This window comes from Varroa jacobsoni, unplaced genomic scaffold (genome assembly GCF_002532875.2).
Source record: "Varroa jacobsoni isolate VJ856 unplaced genomic scaffold, vjacob_1.0 scaffold_253, whole genome shotgun sequence".
NCBI classification, from domain to species: Eukaryota; Metazoa; Arthropoda; class Arachnida; order Mesostigmata; family Varroidae; genus Varroa; species Varroa jacobsoni.
In genome coordinates, this window is record NW_019213155.1 from 1156681 (window position 1) to 1176525 (window position 19845).

General features: G+C 45.3%; 1 protein-coding gene and 1 long non-coding RNA gene across 2 annotated transcripts in view; one reads left to right on the forward strand and one right to left on the reverse strand.

The window, feature by feature from the left end:
• Nucleotides 1-19845, forward strand: part of para (sodium voltage-gated channel paralytic) — an 89256-nt gene that overhangs the window by 26228 nt on the left and 43183 nt on the right. The window contains exons 2-6 of the mRNA XM_022830057.2: nucleotides 7920-10299; nucleotides 12846-12974; nucleotides 14236-14327; nucleotides 15570-15767; nucleotides 16241-16301. Coding sequence (XP_022685792.1) covers nucleotides 9644-10299; nucleotides 12846-12974; nucleotides 14236-14327; nucleotides 15570-15767; nucleotides 16241-16301 — 1136 coding nt within the window. The 5' untranslated portion in view covers nucleotides 7920-9643. The remainder of the gene's footprint in view (nucleotides 1-7919; nucleotides 10300-12845; nucleotides 12975-14235; nucleotides 14328-15569; nucleotides 15768-16240; nucleotides 16302-19845) is intronic.
• LOC147753750 (uncharacterized) lies at nucleotides 2628-19463 on the reverse strand. The gene is made up of 2 exons (XR_015310255.1): nucleotides 19182-19463; nucleotides 2628-4173 (listed from the first exon to the last, which is right to left on the reverse strand). It is a non-coding gene; the product is annotated as an uncharacterized LOC147753750 (long non-coding RNA).

The window sequence follows — 19845 nt, forward strand, 5'->3', positions numbered from 1 at the left end:
CCTACGTTCGCCTTTAGGTCCTGTTTGAACAGAGCTATTACTGCTGTTGTTGACCTAAAGCGACTTTCGGTTACTCAGCTCTATGGCTGGCTTAGTAGCTCTCCAACTGCTGTTGGCTTCTCTAATGGCCGGACCGCTTTGGGACAGAATGGGGCCCTATTGAGTCAGAGGAGGCATACAGTGTCGGGGGCCGGCAGACAACGTTTGGGCTTGCGGTCGGGTATTGCGGGGAAGGACGGTAAGGGACCGAGGACAAACGTGAAGCAGGCGACGGAGAGGGAGGGCGGGGCGGTTGCAGCAGGCTGTGCTGCTGCTGCTGTACTGTCAAAGTGGCAAGCAAAGACAGCAGCATCAGCCGTAAGGCTGCAGCCATCAGGCAGCAGGATCTCGCCTGAACTGTCTGAGATAAGTGGAGAGTCCGCCACTCCAGACGGCACACGACCGGCAAGAGCAGCAGCAGCAGTAACGACAGCTCACGACGATGTGTTCAACCGCTCACTCACGATGCGACTTAACAACCCGTTTTCATGCACAGCTGTTATCATGACCCGTTACTTCAGCTATCACAAGCCGACGAAAGGACGTTCGATTGCGTCTTGTGTAAGTTACTGCTTCTGCTACACTCTGCACCGTTCTATTCCTTTGTCTGCCCCTTCCTCTTTTTCTGTTTCCATCCGTTAGCAATCTAGTACTCTTCTCGGCTGAGGCGTCGCGCATTCGCTCCCATCATAAGCAAGCTGAATAAACAGGAGGTCCTCGACTTGATTTAAAGTGGGTCATTGAGGTAGAGGATGTGCCGCAGTCAGTGGCTGGTAGCGCCACTGAATGGCGGAAGGAAGCCGGAGTTGACGATAGGCTGCTGTGCAGGCGGTAGAAAGCGCACTGGCGCCCGAGCGGGAGACGGTCGTTATGGTGGTGGTAAGCTTCGCCTCTTCGAAAGAAAACAGTAGAAGTAAAAACAAACACTTAGCAGCAGCAGCAGCTAGCTGCAAATCAACAATGCTGCAAGCGCGCACACATGTCATGCCCAGCGTTCAAGTGGCCCGGACAGGTCTGGAAAGAAGGAGAACCAACGGTAGCATGATTTTAGACGTGCGACGCTACAAAGAAATCAGCGTTCAAAAAAACCCTGAAACAGAACTGGACAAAGAGTAGTGTCAAGGGAACACTGTACTAGGCTAGGACAGCAAACGCTTGCCGATAGTGAGGTGCTCGACAAAGTGAGAAAAAGGACAATAGTCAGTCTATAGCGCGGGGCAGCAAGGAGACGCTTTAGGCTTACCGCCCAGTCGGCTCTTCACCCCCCGCTGAGCTATGCACTAGCTACAAATAAGAACAAAGAAACCGACGACTAGAATTAGAAAGCAGTACTACGATCGCCGTAAGCAACGGCAGCAAATGACGCGACCCCTTCTTTCGCCCCGCATTCGACCTAGCCGTCGTAACGGCACCTCTCTTTAGACACTCAACCGTTTGATTGGCGCAAAACGTTGCCACGACCCGCTCTTATTCTTTTAACATATTACCGTCATCGTTGTCAGCGACGTCGACGTGGTCCCTTTCTTTTCCGTCGTTCTTTTCGTGCTACAACCTTTTCTATTAAGCGGCGCTGCCGCTGTTATGGTCTTCGCTGGTGACTATATTTGGCATGCTCCAAGACCAGCATGGACGGAACGGAGACAATGAGTTAGTGTAGGTCTCGACGTATTGGGGACAGAAGGGGTAACTACGCGAGCTTGCGACTGCAAGTCTATTGTTTGTCTCTGACTGAATATATATAGATTGTCCAATCGGTGTATAATCTCACGTAAGCTAAAACGTAGAAAAAGCAATGAGTTTTTTTATGGCCCCTCGCGCAGGTGTTGTTTTAGCTTCTGCTACTGCTGCTAATATTAAATTTAGCACCTTCCCTTAAGCCAGGAAGATGGTGGTGATAAGAATGATTACGATGGCGGTAATAGTGAGCTTTAACGATATCACCCAGGCGATGACAACATCCGTGACGACGACAAAGGGGGTTTTCGTGTGACACACCGATATAAATAACCAACACATCGATCGTATCCCAGTTTGTTACAAGAATATTTCGCTGAACCGGGCGATTTTTGGACCCATAAAAAAGACACGCCAGAGAGTTATCATGAACGAAGAAGAAAACGGAAAGTGACAGATGGGCAATAACACAGATGATTACATACGTTTTATCGTGCACGAGATACAACTGCCATTACAGCTGATCGGCACGTCTATACATATTACCTTAGCTTGAATTGGCTCATGTCAGTCCAAATGGCAGACTGTTAGTTGAGCGATCATTATCTGTCTGCCCTATGATTAGCGAAGCGTTGTGACTTCACCTCTAACTGACATGCTATTCCTATGGCAAGGAAATGATCCAGTAGCTACAGCCGCAACAGAGTTTACCATAATAATTTGTTCGATCTTATCGAATGTGACAAATGCGTTCGGTAATGAGTTTTAGGAGGGAAGTCCCAATAGATTTACCGGTGCGTGGCTCCTAACGTTCTCCGCGTACACTATTATGACATGACGTTAAAATGTGATTTTTTTATATGTGCTCGTATATATAACACATGATAAGTTCTATGATAGAAACAAAAAAAAAGTAAGCATGGAAAACTAGTTGGATTTTATTAATCATCATCATCTGTTAAATGAAACAGCTTGCTCTATAACAAACAAGTACTACAATGCCGTTCATGCTCATACGAGATGTACGGACCAGTGTTTGTATTAAACCTAAGAAAAAAGAGCTGTTCTTTCCAACGAATTACTAATATAGTGCAGATACCCTCGGCGTTCGATCTTATTTAGGACCGCTTCGCCTATTCTTTGCTGCCGTTGTTTTAAAAATGGCTGTAGAAGTAAGAAGAGGAGTGGCCATGCCACCGGCGTCAGCCGAAGCGTCTTCGTTCCTGTACACCTTCGAACAGCAATGTATACGCTTACATTATAAGAATAATGCCCTTCCGGTCTTCGGCGCACAGGAACAGAACGATCAAATCACGGTGGTGCTACTCCGGTGAGCCGTCCTACCGTTGTATGGTCGTACTCTGACTGCGGCGGCGTCGGCGTGACCGCTGATCGTACTGACCGGTTGTGCGATATCGAAACAAGTGATTTGATTCATGATCTTTTCTGGCCGGTTGTTCAATGTAAAGAAAAATGCCTGATCTTCCACGCAAGTACACATGACCTCCCATATTACTGTTCGGCTCACTTCCTTTCACGATCCTCCTCGTGAGCTTTTCTCTGTCTCTCATCGCGTCCTATGACGTTGTTCTGCCACATTCTTTTCGTTACTCCACCATCGCGAGATTCAGGCGAAAGCCGTCCCATCTATCTATTAAAGTAGAAATTTCCGCTACATGGAAATCATCAGGTCATCCCGCAACCCACATTGGCTTAGATGGAAGGGTAAAACAATGGGAGTCGTCTGATGGAAATTAAAGGATGGGGCGAAAAACGGCGAAAACTGCAAATGACGAAGTCCGAAAAAGGTCCGAAACGAAGCAGAAGGAAAGGAGAAAAGGACGGCCAACGAACACGAAGGCGACAGGACGGGCCAAATGCGTTTGTTTCCTTTTCCGACAGTAGCCCCGTGATCACTCAACCTCATTCGCTTCGTGCGATCGTTCCCGATTTCACTCTCGACCCGTTGTGTGTGGAACAGGTGCATAACAGGGCCTGTTAGACTGGTTGGTCAAATTGGTGAGGTCACTACCGGATGAAAACGAGCCCAGTGGAACCGGTTGGGTAGCGCCAGAAGTGATGACGAGCCAATAACGCTCTTTTATATTAGGCAGCACAGCAGCATTAGCTTATATTGATGGGTGCAGCACTTCTAAATAGCCGCTGCCCTGAAGTCCCTTCTTTTCTCGCTTCGTATCGAGGATTAACAGTCGAAGGAACGATGGCCAACAAAATTTAAGGGGAACGAAACAGTCCGGGCGTTCTCAGCTGCAACGATCTGATTTCTGATGGCTGTGAAACGAAACTAAATATTCCATAGTTTCGTTCCTGATCGCAGCAGTCTAGGGAGTTCTCAGGGAGAAAGAATCGTCGAGACACGGAGTCGATGATCGAGGCCTAAGCCTGAAGCTATCGAAAAAGACATTTCAGCAGCGCTATCAAACGTGGACTCCTTTTTACCTGAAAAGAGACCAAAGGGGCTTAAACAGACGATTGGATGGGCATAGTTCCTTAGCAGTAAATTGTCGTTTACTAATAGTGGTGGTAGTAATAGTTGTGGGTCTTGTTCAGGCAGAACTACAAGACAACTTTAATAGGGGAACAAGACAGAGCAAAGAAAAAGCCATTTCTGCCGCTGTGCGATCCACGTTGAGAGCTGCCACGATTCGCTCGACGTATTCGCGCGACGCGGTTAGCGAACGACAGACCGGCCAGATACTGCGAATGGTGACGGTAGCGGTGGCGGCAGGGCAAATCGTAATGATATAGCAGAGAGCGAAGGGCTAAAGGCAATGGAAATGACAGACGGCAGTAAGTGCAGTCCCTGGAAATAGAAACAACTTTGCGAAAGGTTTTTTGCGGGTGTCAAAACGACGAGCAGAGGAACAGAGAAATGGAGGGGATTGCGTCGGCTTGTCGTCTGCAAATGGAGAGAGAGGTTGGCACACCATACTTTGTGCTACGCGTATGGGGCGGGTGGGGCAAGAGGTGAACGGCCACGGCAAAAGGTAGAAGCAATGGAGATGGCTAGTAGCAGGCAAGAAGGACGCGCAAGCAAAGTCGGCAGCGTCGGGAATGAGGAGGGAAGCGACCTCTAATGTGTTCCGCTATCAAGGTAGTCTAGCTCCCAAGGTCATCCTATAGCCTTATAGACAAGTGCTGGTACCTTTTACTCACGTCTGCGAGGAGGGTTAACATAAGCACTAGCTGGGTTTCTGGGAAAGATACTTTCGACATGAGGTTATGCGTGCGCGGTAGCTTCATAGCTGGCATATGTTTGTCGAACACTCTTTCCTTGGCCGTTTCATAGCTTCGTAACAATTAATTTTGAATTAAGAAGTCAATAATAGTTTTCTGGATTTTTGCATTTTAAGGAAACATGCTGTTCAGCTGACCATGCCCGTTGGTTAAGATACGCCTTTGACTTGGGATACCAAATCACGCCCTTCTACTCCTGTTGTGCGCCATAAAGCTAAAATACCAGGATGCTTTGTGTGTATAAGCTAACGCTCAAAAAAATGAAAGGAACAAGGGAAGATTGACAAAAAAAAACGTAACAAAGACAGAGAAAAAGCACCACAAAAAGGCTAAAGGACCACCAAAGGGCCAGAGCTAGCGCAAGTTGCGTAAATCTCAAGCGGCAGGCTGTGGAGCGGGGTAGCTGTACTATAGGGTAGACGGTCGTTGACAGCTTGATTCGGGGGGGCCTCACTTGCTCGACTTATCTCCTGCGAACTTCCGTGATGGCAGGTATAATAATATATGTCATTGGCAGTAACACTGCCATATTCCCCTTCACGCTTAATGCCAGCGGTTCATCTTTCTGCTCGCCCTTTTCGCTCGTTCTGTCACTCTTACTTACGCCATTCCTTTTTACCACTTTCAACCTTCTCAATGTAGCTTTGCCTCCTGCGTTCTCTTTTTATGTTCACCACTTGGGTGATTCCGTCGAGGACGGAAGTATCGACGACGTGACGCTTCGAGGTGACCCTAGGGGCCTACCATGATCGGTTCATGTCAAGGCAATCTAGGCCGAATCAAAGCGAATTTGGCTAGGCCTTCGCGTCTTATCGTTAGTGCTTCTTTCACATTTATGGGCTACGCCTATACTTGCCGAAGACGAAGCTTCCCAGTGCACAACCGGACTTTTCTTCAAATATAAATGAGAGCATGAAAAATGTAAGGTCAATCGTGTGCAGAAATTGATCTGCATTCCATTGTATCAGGAAACAGGAAATAGGATGATGGTAAGTGAATTTCAAGCGTTTCATACTGAAAGCTAGTCGTCAGATGGAATTATGCCTAATAGCGATATCGGACATAAAATTCGAAACATAGAGGAGTTAGTCGCGGGTCCGTCTTTCATCGAATCACCTTCGCTCTTATACTCCGATAGCAGCTGATCGATGCAATTCATTCGACGGCGGTGGGTCAAAATCTGGAACCCAACGTTCTTTTGTACGCCTCGTCATGCATATTCGAGGCGAACGTTACAAATGAACAACAAAGATCGTTTGTATTTCTTCCTTACGTAACTCGCCACGTGTGACTACCACGCCTAGAAATTCATGGGATTTTTCAGGAGTATACGAAAGCAACCTATATATGCAGATGAGCGAGGACTGAGAAATGACAGAGATAACTGGTGCAAACTCGGTGGTAGGATCGATTAAAGCGAAGACGTTGGAATGAAATAAAAACAAACGAATTAATCAATCATTTCATGTAGATTGTTACTCACGCCAATTTTCACGATAGATACACTACGATAGTGTGTTTGCCTACTAACCAGAGGGAACAGGGGGTGGTCTACGTTCGACCCTCGGGCGCGCAGACACACCTTGTTTTTTTAGTGAAAATATGAACAGAAAGGCTATGAATATATGGTCAAACTCTCTTCTTTTATTGTGTCCCTTCAGGTTGCTCTATTAAGGTCCCCCCTTGCGCTTACAAGTCCGACGTAACGACGATATTTTCTGGCAGGGCAGCTAATGATCAGTTATAGAGTCAGTCTGATGCTTGCGGTAATAGTAATCTTGGCTTCCACTGGCTGTTTTGGATTTTCTAACTCTGCCACTAAATAATATAAGTAGAATTGCAAAAATAGCTGTTTACTGTAGTGGTAATTTCCTTTTAATAATGTAAAGCATCTGCAGGCGTACTTATATCGCATAGGCCGAATATTATCTCAAAGTGTGAAAATCATGGTGATTACCTTCATCACCTAAATGGTCCCCTGCTGCGATTTAGCATTTGGTGGTAAACGAAGTGGTATTTAGAGTTCTACTGGTTGCCATTAGGCGCAGACAATAAGTACCTATAAGATCTTCTTGGTGATCTTCGCATGCATGTCATATACAGAGCGTCTTTACCAAATGATTCTAATTATCCAATTTACAAACGGATTACTAGACATTTATTTACACGCCAGTTGGTGTTTACCGCGCATCGTAACAAAACCGGTTGTAGACAAGCGCATTGGGGTGGTGATACCGCAACACCTGTCGGCAATCTACAACACTTTCCCTGGGTAAACAATTGCCTGTGGCTACGTCTAGACGTTAGATGAACATTCGACTTCCGATAATAATCGTAGAAACAAGAATTTTAGCAGTAGGAAGCTGTTCTTTCCCTCTTCTAGACGGTTCGCTTTCGCTGATGGCTGTTAGTGCCGTTTCTGTTCGTCGATAAATTGGATACTGCCCCGAAGCGTAGAGCAAGGAGAGCAAAAGGCGGAGGTAAATTGCTGCATGCGGTCCTACTGCGAGAGTAGGACGAAGTGGAACAGTAGCAGGATGAAGACCTCCTTTCTTCATTCTACCTCGCACACAGGTGCCTCAGCAGCGGCAGCGCTTAACCGACAGGCCTTGTAGCAGGATAGCGGAGTTCGGAATGGGCCTGTTTTGTTATAAGCATAACTGGACAAGCTACGCAGTGTAGAAGAGAAAAGGACGAAAAACTATAATCAATTCTAATGAAAACAGAGGTAAACCGAGGAGCGGTCGGGGTGTGGAAGAAAAAAAGGTTATAGTGATGCCGACAAGTAGTCTACACATGACTGTACTATGTCGTGTTCATATGACGACGATTATTTACCGACGGTCTTCTTTGGCATGAACTTTAGGTAGAGCATGTTTGTCAAATGTCGCATTTGTTTCTTTTGTGTGCCTATGCATCGCTGACTATTGTCATCACTATTGTTTCAGGTCGTTGGAGTTGAGTTGTATTGCTGCCGCCGTCCGTGTCGCCGGTTTGTCACCCTCGGAGGCGCACAAAACAATAAAAAACAACGCGAACGTGACATCGAGCCGGAAAGTAGCCCGGGAGTGCAGCTGGTGTTGGCAAGTTGCGGCCCGTCGGCGGTTCCGGTCGAGGACAGTCAAAAACAGCGGTGACCGACCGCGGGCTCCCCGTCTTCCACCAAGGCAAAGCCAGGCGCACTGACAACAACGACGCTATTAACCAAGTTATCCAAGTTAAAATACAACGATAACAGTAGCAACAACAACAATAGCGGCAGCAACAACCAAAAGCTCAGACGATACAAACCCAAAGGAGCAGTAGGTGGAATCAAAAAGGAATAGAGATAAGCAAAAGGAAAACGATAGAGACGATAAAAAGGCAAAAGTAACTCAGACGACAAACACGAACGAAAAATTACAGTAATGTAGTAATTATAATAAGTCAAGTAAAGAAACAAGAACATTGCGCGCGCACACGCACTAGGATCTACCAATAATAAATGACAGATGACTAATAATTACCATAACTAATAATAAAAATAGCTAAAACAACAATACAATGCAGATGGCATATATGATGTGAGCGAAAGGCGGAAGAAAAACAGGGGGAAAAATAAGTGAAGAAAGAACATAACAGAAATTCAAAACGAGACAGTAAGGTCGAACGAAACGAATAAAAATACCCTAGCCTACCTAAAAGCTAACGATCTTCAGCACCAAGTAACAACTATATTAATATTTCAACGAGACGACGATCGGCGTATGTGTTCGGCATAGGCTGGCCCTACCGACACAATAGCTACGGCAGGAAGAAGAAACACACGAAAAACATCGATTAGGCTCGATCCGATTTGAGCAGATTCCGCCCGATCTAGTTCGACAAACGGCAGCAAAGATACAGGGCCGAAGACAACAGTAACAACAACAGCAACAAAAATAACAACAACTACGAAGACAAAGAACCAGCGGCAGCTACGACTCCATCAGCGATAACGGCCCATCCGTTTTTTGTCGTTAGTTATCGCAGCCGCTGCCCCAGTTAATTGTGTTGTCACCATTATCATTGCCGGTAGCCGGCAATCGACCTCAGCTGTAAATACAGCTATTGGCGGGGTGGTCCTTTAGGCGGTGAGGGGTCTTCCCGCCCGAAAACGCCACGGAGAAATTGCCGCATACCCCCACCCGGCGACCCAGAGCAGCTCGTTCGCCGGCTGCGGTGGAGCGTCGCCGCGGAGCCGGGAGAGCAGGTGTAGGTGCAGCTCCGGTCCGAGCTCGCGTTCGAGCTCGAGGTGAAGAAGAAGCCAACAACAACAACTCAAAAAGACACCAACAACAAAAGACGATCCGAACAACAACAACAACAAAAACGACAAAGACAACACAAAGAAACCGTGACCACGTGACCGCCGCTGTGGTGTTCGTCGAAGGCTGTCAAACCACGCGCTGTAGGCCCAGGATAGTAGTGGTCTGGGCTAGTGGCGCGGCTGGGTGGGCAGCAACGGAAGCAGCAATCGACGAAACACCAAAAACAAGCGCAACAAGCCCAGTGTCAATTGCGTCAGCAGCCACAGGAGTTGGAGCTGAAGGAGCTGAGGGAGCCGCAGCTGAAGCGAGTGCAGGCCGAGGCCAGTGCGAAAGCTGGCTCGGCCCTAGCCAGCGAAGCTAGCGGGCCTTGATATCCCTTTGAAATGCCACCGGCGCCCGCCGAGACTGCTTTGTCAGCTAACACGGAACAGCCTGCTTTCAGTACCAGCAGCGCCACGCCGCACGCCCTTGCACTGCCCATCGCAGAAGATGGCGTCCACGCAGACCATGACGACGATGATTTCCACGACCACGACATCGAGCACATGTTGGGCGATGAACCGCAATCGATATTTCGGCCGTTTACGAGGGAGAGCCTCGCGACCCAGCTCGCGCGCCTGGCCGAGGAGGCGGCCAAGAAGGCGCAGCTGGAGAAGATGCGCGAGGAGGGAATCGAGCCTGAACCGCAATTCTACCATCACAAAGAAGCCCCAGATCCTGATCCGGGTTTGGAGGCTGGCGGTCCCTTGCCCAAGCAGATCGTTAATGACTTCCCTCCTGAGCTGATCGCCACACCTGTAGAGGAAATAGATAAGTACTACGAGAACAAGAGGACGTTCATGGTGATCAGCAAGGGCAAAGACATCTTTCGCTTCAGCTCGACTAATGCCCTCTGGATATTGAGCCCGTTCAACCCAATTCGTCGTCTGGCCATCTGCATCCTGGTGCACCCATTGTTTAGCTTTTTCATCATTGTCGCCATTTTGGTCAACTGTGTACTCATGACCATGCCGGCGAACGACAAAATCGAACAGACCGAGTAAGTACAACAATCATATACATATATATATATATATATATTACAATTATTTGTGTCATGTATGAGCAAAAGGGTAGATGTTATGCTGAACGAAACGTCTTATGTGAGCCAAACTAGTCTTCGTTAGTTAAACTAAGCGCACTGGGTTAGTTGCGTCTCGCGGCTCTCTTTATCTTTTATGCTACGCTTCCTTAACATATCCCCGTAACCGTTTCTCGCTCGTCTTTCCGTCCACTTTTGTTGCGTTGACTTTTCATCCTCCTCTTCTCCCTTTTCTATCTCATTCGCTTTTTCCTGGCCTTAGTGTCCATTGTAGCACAAACGAGTGGATAAAAGCGACCGACCAATCGACAGCTAAGGCGAGTTGGATTCTACAGCCTGCTGCTATTAGTACTGGAGCCAGGGCCACTTTTCCTCTATTCGCAGTGGCCCACTAGTATTCGTGAAAACCAAAGGACCAAATGGCAGTTGCAGCAGCGCCCCCAGAAAGTCTTGGCTTAGTTGTGGTCCACCAGAGATTGTTTCTGCTTCAATGGTGACATACCCGCCTGCCTGCCGACCGGTCGATCGACCCATATCGATACGTTCGCTACAACTTTCATCTCCCGTTCCGATTTTTTTTCTTGCGGTATGACTGCCGGCCGCCACCAGCACCAAGAACGCTTTACCGCTTCTATTTCCGCAGCAGTGCGGTCTCCTCACCACTGCGCCCTAAGCGGGTCCTGTTTCCCTTACTCTAGAGATAAAAACAGCTAGCGCTTTCTGTTCCGTACCCCATCTCAGGCTTTTCTTTTCTTGTCCCTTCCTTCTGTTCACCTCCGATTAATTACGGGTAGTGCGCAATAGCTAACTAGTCCATTCCCAAGAATCTGCGCTGCCGTTGTCGGTGATGGTCTTATACCGAGGTTCTCCATAGCCAAAATGGATCACGTAAGTAAGTGGTAAGGCTCGTGCCAGCCTCTGTTTACCGGCCCTGTTTCCGTCACTATTGCAAAGCAGAGCTGGAGCGCTTAAACGAACCACGGGGTTTTTCCATCACCCCATTCAGGCCATCTCGCTTAGCCATCCTTCCCTGCTAGTATCACCTCCCACCCCCGTCCGCCATGCACTGACACCCGCTCTTTCTACATAACCTCCAACTCTTCCTCCTCCTCTTCTATTTTCTTCCTCCTCGTATTCAGCAGCTCCTGTCCTGGTTCAGTGTCACATAGCTACCGACTCACCGACCAACTGGCTGTCAGAGTCTGTACTAGATTCTTCATTGTGACTTCTCGCTCGTTATGGCTGATTCTGCCATTTGGGGGTGTTATCTCAGCGACACCAGCGGCAGCAAAGAAACGACCTGGTCAAGGTCAGCCGTCTTCTGTTGTCTCTTCATTTGGCTGTATCCCCATCACACTTACAGGGTCCATGTAATATACGAAAGGTGTGAACCCATAGCAACCCTATACATAATTGCCTGCCTCGGGGCCGCTGACTTCCTATCACTGCAAGCAGAAGCAACTACTCAGCCACCCGACAAGGCCTTCAGTCTGCCAGCACTAGCTGGTAGCGTATCTGAACTGCTCCGCAGGGCACAGCCAGAAGTCGCGATCGCAAGTTTAGCAGCCAGCCAAAAGGACCAACGAACGGCGGCAGACGAACCAAGGGAGAGGGGTGACCAGGTGAGCGAACGAACTGATACTGCTACCGCATTGTCGTTGTGTCCACAAAATTGACATGACGGCAGTACTCTGTCCGCCGCCTAGCGAAGAAGACGATACGATCGTCCTGGTGCAACAATAATACGAGGCTTCGATCACAACTGAATCGGTGGACAGATGCAAGAGAAAACGAAGGCTAAGCATGTTAAAGCGATGGCGCTAGCGTCGAGAATGGTTATTGTAGCAGAAGCATCCACGGCCGGGTGATCGGTCAATCAAGCTATGACAGACTGACACGCGCACTGCTAACTCGTAGTATCGAGTAAGAAAACGGAACCGATAGCTGCCGACTGCAGCTGTCCAACGACGGGTCTCTATCAGGCCATGCAGAGGCCTGCAAACCGTGTGTGCTAAGGATGGCTCGGTGAAAGCTATTCGAATCTGGAACGGGGTCGGTATACGGATCTATGAATTCACAAACGAGTCCCTGCGGCAGCGAACTTCATCGGGAAAGAAATACGCGAGTCATGACAGTCTTTTGAACTCAATGTATGGAAATACACGTATTCCGCCAGCTACTACACACAACGACTCGCCATCTGCTTCACACCTATACAGATATACATATCGTGCCCTTGACAACGCAACAGAAGTGACTCGTGCTCGTATGAAATGTAGAATCGAGCGAACGCATGATGCATGGCTCCAACCTTTTGTTTAGTTGTAACGAAAAGACGGGGTAGTGTAGGCGGAAGAAAGTTTGTGGTCAGACTGTTTTTTTTTTCGTACCGTAGAAAATAGCTGATTCGGTTTGCCTTGTTCTGAGACGAGGCAAAAGTGATAAAGTTGTATCTTTCTTGTTTTTTTTTCTCCTCTCTTTGTTTTGACGCGTAACACTTTCAGAACAATATTCACGACGATTTACACATTCGAATCGTTCATCAAAATCCTCGCCCGTGGTTTCATTTTGGAACGGTTTACATATCTTAGGGATCCATGGAATTGGCTAGATTTCATTGTAATAACGTTAGCGTGAGTATCTATGTAAAGCTCGATCAGTAGATATTAATAGAAGCTGTTTTTATTATTAGGAAAGTATCACTCATCGATTTGATTCCGCTAGATCAAATCTCGCTGCTAGCGTTTGCTATATAACTGTGTAACGAAAGGCATTATTCATAGTAAATCAATCGAAAATAGATATATTTGCCTCTAAAATAATCGATCCAACATGTCAAAGATGCGATACATCTTTATTGGGCTAAATGTTTATACGTCTGGCTAACCTGCTTCAATCAGTGGGCAAACTTCTCCGAAGCAGGCATCAATATGAAAATATACAGGTGTTATAATATGCACGTAAGGTTCAGCTGATATTTATTTATTGGTTAAAAAACAGTGCCATATGTAAACCTCATGCACTTACATATTTCCTAGCGTGAAAAAGCGACTACCGATACGGTAATCTTGCGCACAATTTTGTCCACATTCTATTTAAAACCCAGAGGCCCATACTAATAAACTCGTTAAATATAAAAATATATTAAAAATAAACAACACTTAAAGAGGCAATAGTGTCGGAGCTGAATAATGATAGCATTGTATCGGATGTGGTCGCCTTGTTTCGCCACCAACAGAATAGAAAAACAGATTCTCGCTGCGTAAACTGTACGCCAATACAGATTTGCAATTAGTCTACGGCGAGATTATTCGAAAGAAACATTTTGAGACAGAAGAAATTATAGGATAACAATAGTCAGCACAGTCGTCTGCTATATTTCAAAAACATCCCTCATCGGAACGGATGTACTTAGCTGCGGACGCGTAGCGGCAGAATTCCGACAGAACGAAACAGTACTTGAGTAATACTTTTTATACATATTCAAACGGTAAAGTATGATAGCCTGATACGTAACAGGCGATTTTTCTGGCCCGTACACGAGTCTCGGTAGATGATGTAAGACGAAAGCCGCGAGCACTTTGAAAAAGGATTTTCGCGCTCGTGGCGTGTTCCGATGCCGTTACGCAAGAAGGAAGTTAGCTCGTCTGCAGGTGTTAGCTCCAAGCTCGTCAAGTGTCGGAAACCAGAGGCTGCATAATAATACTAATAAGAAAAAAAAAGGGAAACAAATTGGCGGGATACGGTTCGGAAAGCTCACGTTAATCATTCTTGGCTAGTGGCTAGCAAACCTTTCATATATATATATATATATATATATATATATATATATATAGAGAGAGAGAGAGAGAGAGAGAGACATGTTTCTGTATTTTTTGTGATTGAACATTTCAGCTATGTGACAATGTTTGTCAATTTGGGTAACCTTAGTGCCCTGAGAACATTCCGTGTGCTTCGAGCTTTAAAGACCGTCGCTATCGTACCTGGTAAGTAGATCTGTATATCTGTCTATTGATTGAGGGTGCCTATAGATGGATTTTTAACACGATTATAAATTTGGGAATTGTGTGAATTTAAGTGCTTTTCTTCTTTACTTCGGAGCGATAATACAGGCAGAAGGGGGTAGATTTGCTTGCATATTATAAATTTTAGATTTATTAAAATTAACAGTAGACAAGATCACTTTAGTGCAATCAGCAAAGGAAGCTTCCTGTTTACTTTCAACCCCTTATTTCGAGCCTGTTAACAACTATGATTCTATGTTATCTAGAAGATTTATCTGCCTTGCCTCTGTACGACGAAACTGAATTAAAGTGAAAATTCAAATGGCGCGTATAATATTAGTACACGGAGAAGGAGCGCGAGGGAGCACGAGAGGTAAGGGGAGAGGAGCGCGAGGGATAGGGAACTATGTAAGAATAATGTTTCTCTTTCACTCTTTCCACCGATCCCCTTCCGTTTCTCCCTCCCTCACTCGCTCCCTCTCTCTCTTTCGCTTTTGTCTGCGTTAGCTATAACAGTCAACTAATTGAAATGCAGTAACTAGGCGACCTTCATTATAATACAGAGGCGTGCATATGTAGTGTTTTGAATTTTATGTTCGGTAAGGCTTTCCATCAGACGGCTGCCTCCAAGCACGAAACGAAGTCTGTCTATCTATCCATGTACGGATTCGAGCGCAGACCACAATGTGTTCGTAATAACCATAGGCAAACAAATAAGCTATCACAGGGACTTCAGATCATGTTAACTTTCTCTATTTATTTTCAACGCAAAGCAAGCACTGAGCCTGGAGGATCGCTGATTTACTTTGCGTAGTATTTTGCCCCTAGTAGACGGAACACCAAAAAGACAGAACAGCAGCCTATGCACAGGCAATGTGTGGTGATTTTCGCAGCGAGGTTTCGCGAATCTCTGCTCTATTTCGTTATACAACAATTATAACCATCGTCAGAAAGGGCAAATGTTTTGTTCTAGTTTGTACGGCAGATTATGCCTGGTTTAATTAATTTACGTACATACAATTTAACTGCTTAAACTCAATTCATGATGATTCATTCTATTTTTTTTAAAGTTTTTTTTTCAAAAGTAACAATAATTATCGTGTTATGAGCAAACGAAAGGTGAAAGCAGTAGGGAAAAAAAGAAGAAGAAGAAAAAAATCAGTACAGATGAATAAATGTTTGACAGACGATGCTTATTTTTTTTGCTGTTTTCGTTTCTCGCAGGTCTCAAGACCATTGTAGGCGCTGTTATCGAGTCTGTGAAGAATCTACGGGATGTAATAATTTTGACTATGTTTTCATTGTCGGTATTTGCCCTCATGGGACTACAAATCTATATGGGGGTGTTGACCCAAAAATGTGTGCAACAGCCCCCAGCTGGGCTATCTCCACCAGAGTGGTACGATTTTGTTCACAATGAAAGTAAGTATCCGAATCTGCCTCACATGTATCTGAGTAGAGGAAACACATCAGCGGATTTTTACAGAATCGTACGGAAGTAATAGATGCTCGCCGCAATCCGACACGTCTTTGCATAGATGTAATCTTGGACTAGATCAGAGACCCACTGTAATGATAAAGTAAAATTTCGAAATTTGCCCACAGCTTAAGCATGACTCAAGGCACATCTATCATTACGTGCCAACTTCGATACTTACAGACAAATAAACTGTCATGAGGGCTATACTGGCGAAACCCAATATTTGATATAAGCAAACACAGTCGGGATCTTTTAGTCGGCTTAAACTCACGTTTAAATTATCTACTTAGCCCTTATGTTCAATTTTAGTCCACTAAGATCAATCAACGTTAACAGTATTCAAAACGTCACGTCTACCTCTCGTATACTCTACATTTTGTTGAAAGATATTTAAAAAATTTATCTTTTACCACAGCGCATTGGTTCAAAGATTCCAATGGAGACTTCCCCCTCTGCGGGAACGGTACAGGAGCAAAGTAAGTACACGGTTTCATTTATGAATATTTAACAAAAAAAATAATGATATTATTATATTTGTTTTGAGAATTGCGGAGAAAAAATCGGTTTACAGAAACATAAACATAAGTGCCTCTATTTAGCATGAACGTTACCTTGACCCAAAAAGATATTCGGAGGGGGATAATTCGTTTATATATATAGAACTATGCTGCTATAACGGTATGACGTAATTGCTATTGATAGCTAATAGTCTTCACTGTTGGCTAGGCCATAGGCCTATGGGAATGTCATCTTTGATAGTCATATCTTCCACCGCCTGTCCTCTTCCTAGGTAGAGATTACTAACCAGGTTTCGTAACTAGGCCGAATTCGTAGCTACGCATTCGATTAAACTGCAATTGGATATAAGTACTAGCAATCATCGGGCGGTGACCTGTTGTATTCGCTGCTGCTTAGTTTTCTATCCATTACTGTGGACTGTGTCGTTGGAAAACAGAGAGGAGACGAGAATCAGCAACAGTGATAGACGGATATTTACACATACAGGATGTCTTGGAATAGTTGAGACAAAATCGCGGTTGATGAGCTGCGTATAAAAGAAACAGTCTTTTGGATGCATTTTTGGGTTAATAGGCCCAAATTGGCACCACTTAAAAACAAGCCTAAAATAATAAAAGGTTAGCTATTTGGATCAATCTGAGCGACCCAATCGAGATTAGATACTCCTCTTTATAAAGTTCTATTAAATCCGCCTTTAATTTCTGCACTAACATTTTAAGATTATTAAAAACGGCATTTTTGTCAACGATCTAATGCTTAATGTAGATCTTCCTCCTTGAATAACATCGGATACCGCAGGAAGTCAATTAATGCAGACGTGATAAGACTTGCAAACGGGTACATGTTCGTTGTCCAAAGCCAGCAGTTAGGTTCGGGCCTTCCTTAAATGTTTTTCTAAGGGCCTAGCTATGGGTTGTAATTTGGTTCTAGCTCGGAAACGTCCCGATAGCAGGAAAGGTGGAGGATGGCAACCACCTAACAATGCTATGTGGGTGTATGGCATAGGCGACATTTTTTGTCTTTTGCTATTTTGCTCTGGTATATGGCTCGAACATCTGTTTTCGGCCTGCTTCTGAATCCATCCATCTGCGTTGCTCCGTTCTGCGGCTCCGATCCTTTCTTGTATCACAACCGTTCAAATTCGAAGTAAGATGTTAATTCATTATCTGCCCTCCGTTCTTTTGGTCCGTTGTCCTTAGCGCGCCATTCGTAGAACCAACAAAAGTTAGATCTGTACTCCTCTTTTTTTCTGTCTGTTACCGTTTCTGGTCACTTGGTTGTCCTAACAACGTCGTTGATCGGTCCGGCCGGCACCTTAGCTTAGTTCACCTACGTACCTGTCTTGCTCTGCCCTCTTATAAGATATTGCCGAATGCATACACGCTTACACGGAGACGGACGAACGGACGGGCCTAGAGTCAGCCCTAGTTGTTTTCTCCTTCTTCGACCCTTGCTCCTTGCCCCCGATCTCTAACTCTCCTTCAGCTGCCACACCAAGGCCTCCGTGCAGCGTCATCTGCTCCGTTTGGTCTGTAAGGAACAACGGCAAACACTGTGGCGGGGAACCGGCCTATTTTAGAAAGAGGATTCAAATCTAACTGCTGTGTCCCTCTCCATTCCTGGCTAGGCGAAACAAGGAGAGCACAGCAGTAGATAGATACACGGCGGCGGCGGCAGCAGTAGCAGCGAACGCGACAGCAGCGAAGAAAGGATGGAGTTCAGGGAAGTCAGACAGATACCCACGGTGAGGAAAAAGGTTGCTGGATGGGCTCTTCCATCAACACCTTCCTTTCACCCGGCTGGACAGACCGACATTATACAGAAGCCACCTACCGTCTCTTTTGTTTTTCACTCGCTGGTTTTTACGTTGTATAGGCTATAGCGTTACGCAATCGCAGCAACTCAAAGAAATAACAGCGAAAGATCGGTAGCATTGTCACTAGCTGCTTCGAAGCTGACGTAAAAGCAAAGATATTGAAGATATACCGTAATGCAGCGTCGATGGGTTATTAGACTACATCAAATACACTAAAAGTGTTGCGTATTCTTTGCATTCATTCGCATGATTGATTTATGAATGTACCTATTATACTTCCCTGCCCCTAAACTTGTGTTGTTGTATGTATTGTACCAATCTCTGAGGTCATTCCGAAAGCCTGTCCTCTGCAAATAGCATTCGAGAAGTGCGTCATGCTCCAGGATTCCCTATGGCCTATACGTAATAGCTTCAGAAAAAACAATTAATTAGAATCGAGTTGGGTCTGTTACCGTGCGCGAACACAAGCTCCGTGACACTATTGCTTGAAACAATATCGCAGTAATACAGAGCCTTTATGACCTAGGTGAGGACAACACCAACGACGATAGTACAAGAACTCTGTTGAAACCTTTTTAACCCTTCGGGCTGAAATAAACACGCGCCCACTTAGAACAGCCGTTATACATATACAGATAAATATACATAGATATATGCTGTTATCAAACCCACTTAATTCTTGTAAAAGTTTTGCGGCTGTTGGCTGAAGAAGATACTTCATACATTAAATATAGCCCATATGCGCTTCCATCAATAAAAGTCATTGAAGGTCACGCTTTGACCACAAATGGATGGTAGAGTGGAATTTTTCGGTGTTAGTCCTCCGAACTGGCATAAAAACCGTATCGGGAAAACCTAATTTAGATTTGGCATGTTCTAAGAACCTTTACGCCGAACCTTCTCAACCTTCACTGTTAAATATTAATCATAACAGTTAGTTTAACTATGACTTATCTATGAATAGTGGCTTCATCCTAGTATATTAGGTTATTTACATCGATAATTATCTCTTTTCTCTTACCTTTTCAATAGCCTAGGACAGGTTCAAACTGAGTGAGGACGGCTCTTAAACCACAGCGGCGAAACGCGTTGTCGTAACAGGCTTTTCTATCCGTACACAAACAAAGCTGAACCCATCACCCTATTTCAAATGAACAAAAATAATATTACTTGTATAGATCCAAGCAAAGGATAATGAATTTAGTACCTACGTATTCAAGGAAGGCCCATTTTAGATCACGTAGAAAATGCCTCTAGTTTCAGACGTGTCTGATAAAAAGATGCTCAGATTCGTCTGACCTTCAGCGAGAGTCTGAACGACCTTTGACCTTAACGAGAGGTATTGAAACGGCCGTATAGCTTCCATTGTTTACAAGCATTGTAGGTACAATATTAGCGTTTCGTTCCGCACAAGACTGTTGTTTCTATTGATATTAGCTATCGTTTTCATCGGCTTGTATTTTCGCTTTCGAGCTCTACGATTTCGTGTGATAGTACGAAGCCTTTCTTAAACTTTGTGCTGCCGATATTGTGCGGTTCCTAGTGTTTAGATCCGTCCTTGCACAGGAATCAAACTAGATAAAATCGAACGATTTAAATAACGCTGGTTGTTGAACCTTTTCGAGTAACGACTAACTAAACCATTTCCGTTGAACGGCAAGAAAAATTTCTAAAACGACAAATTT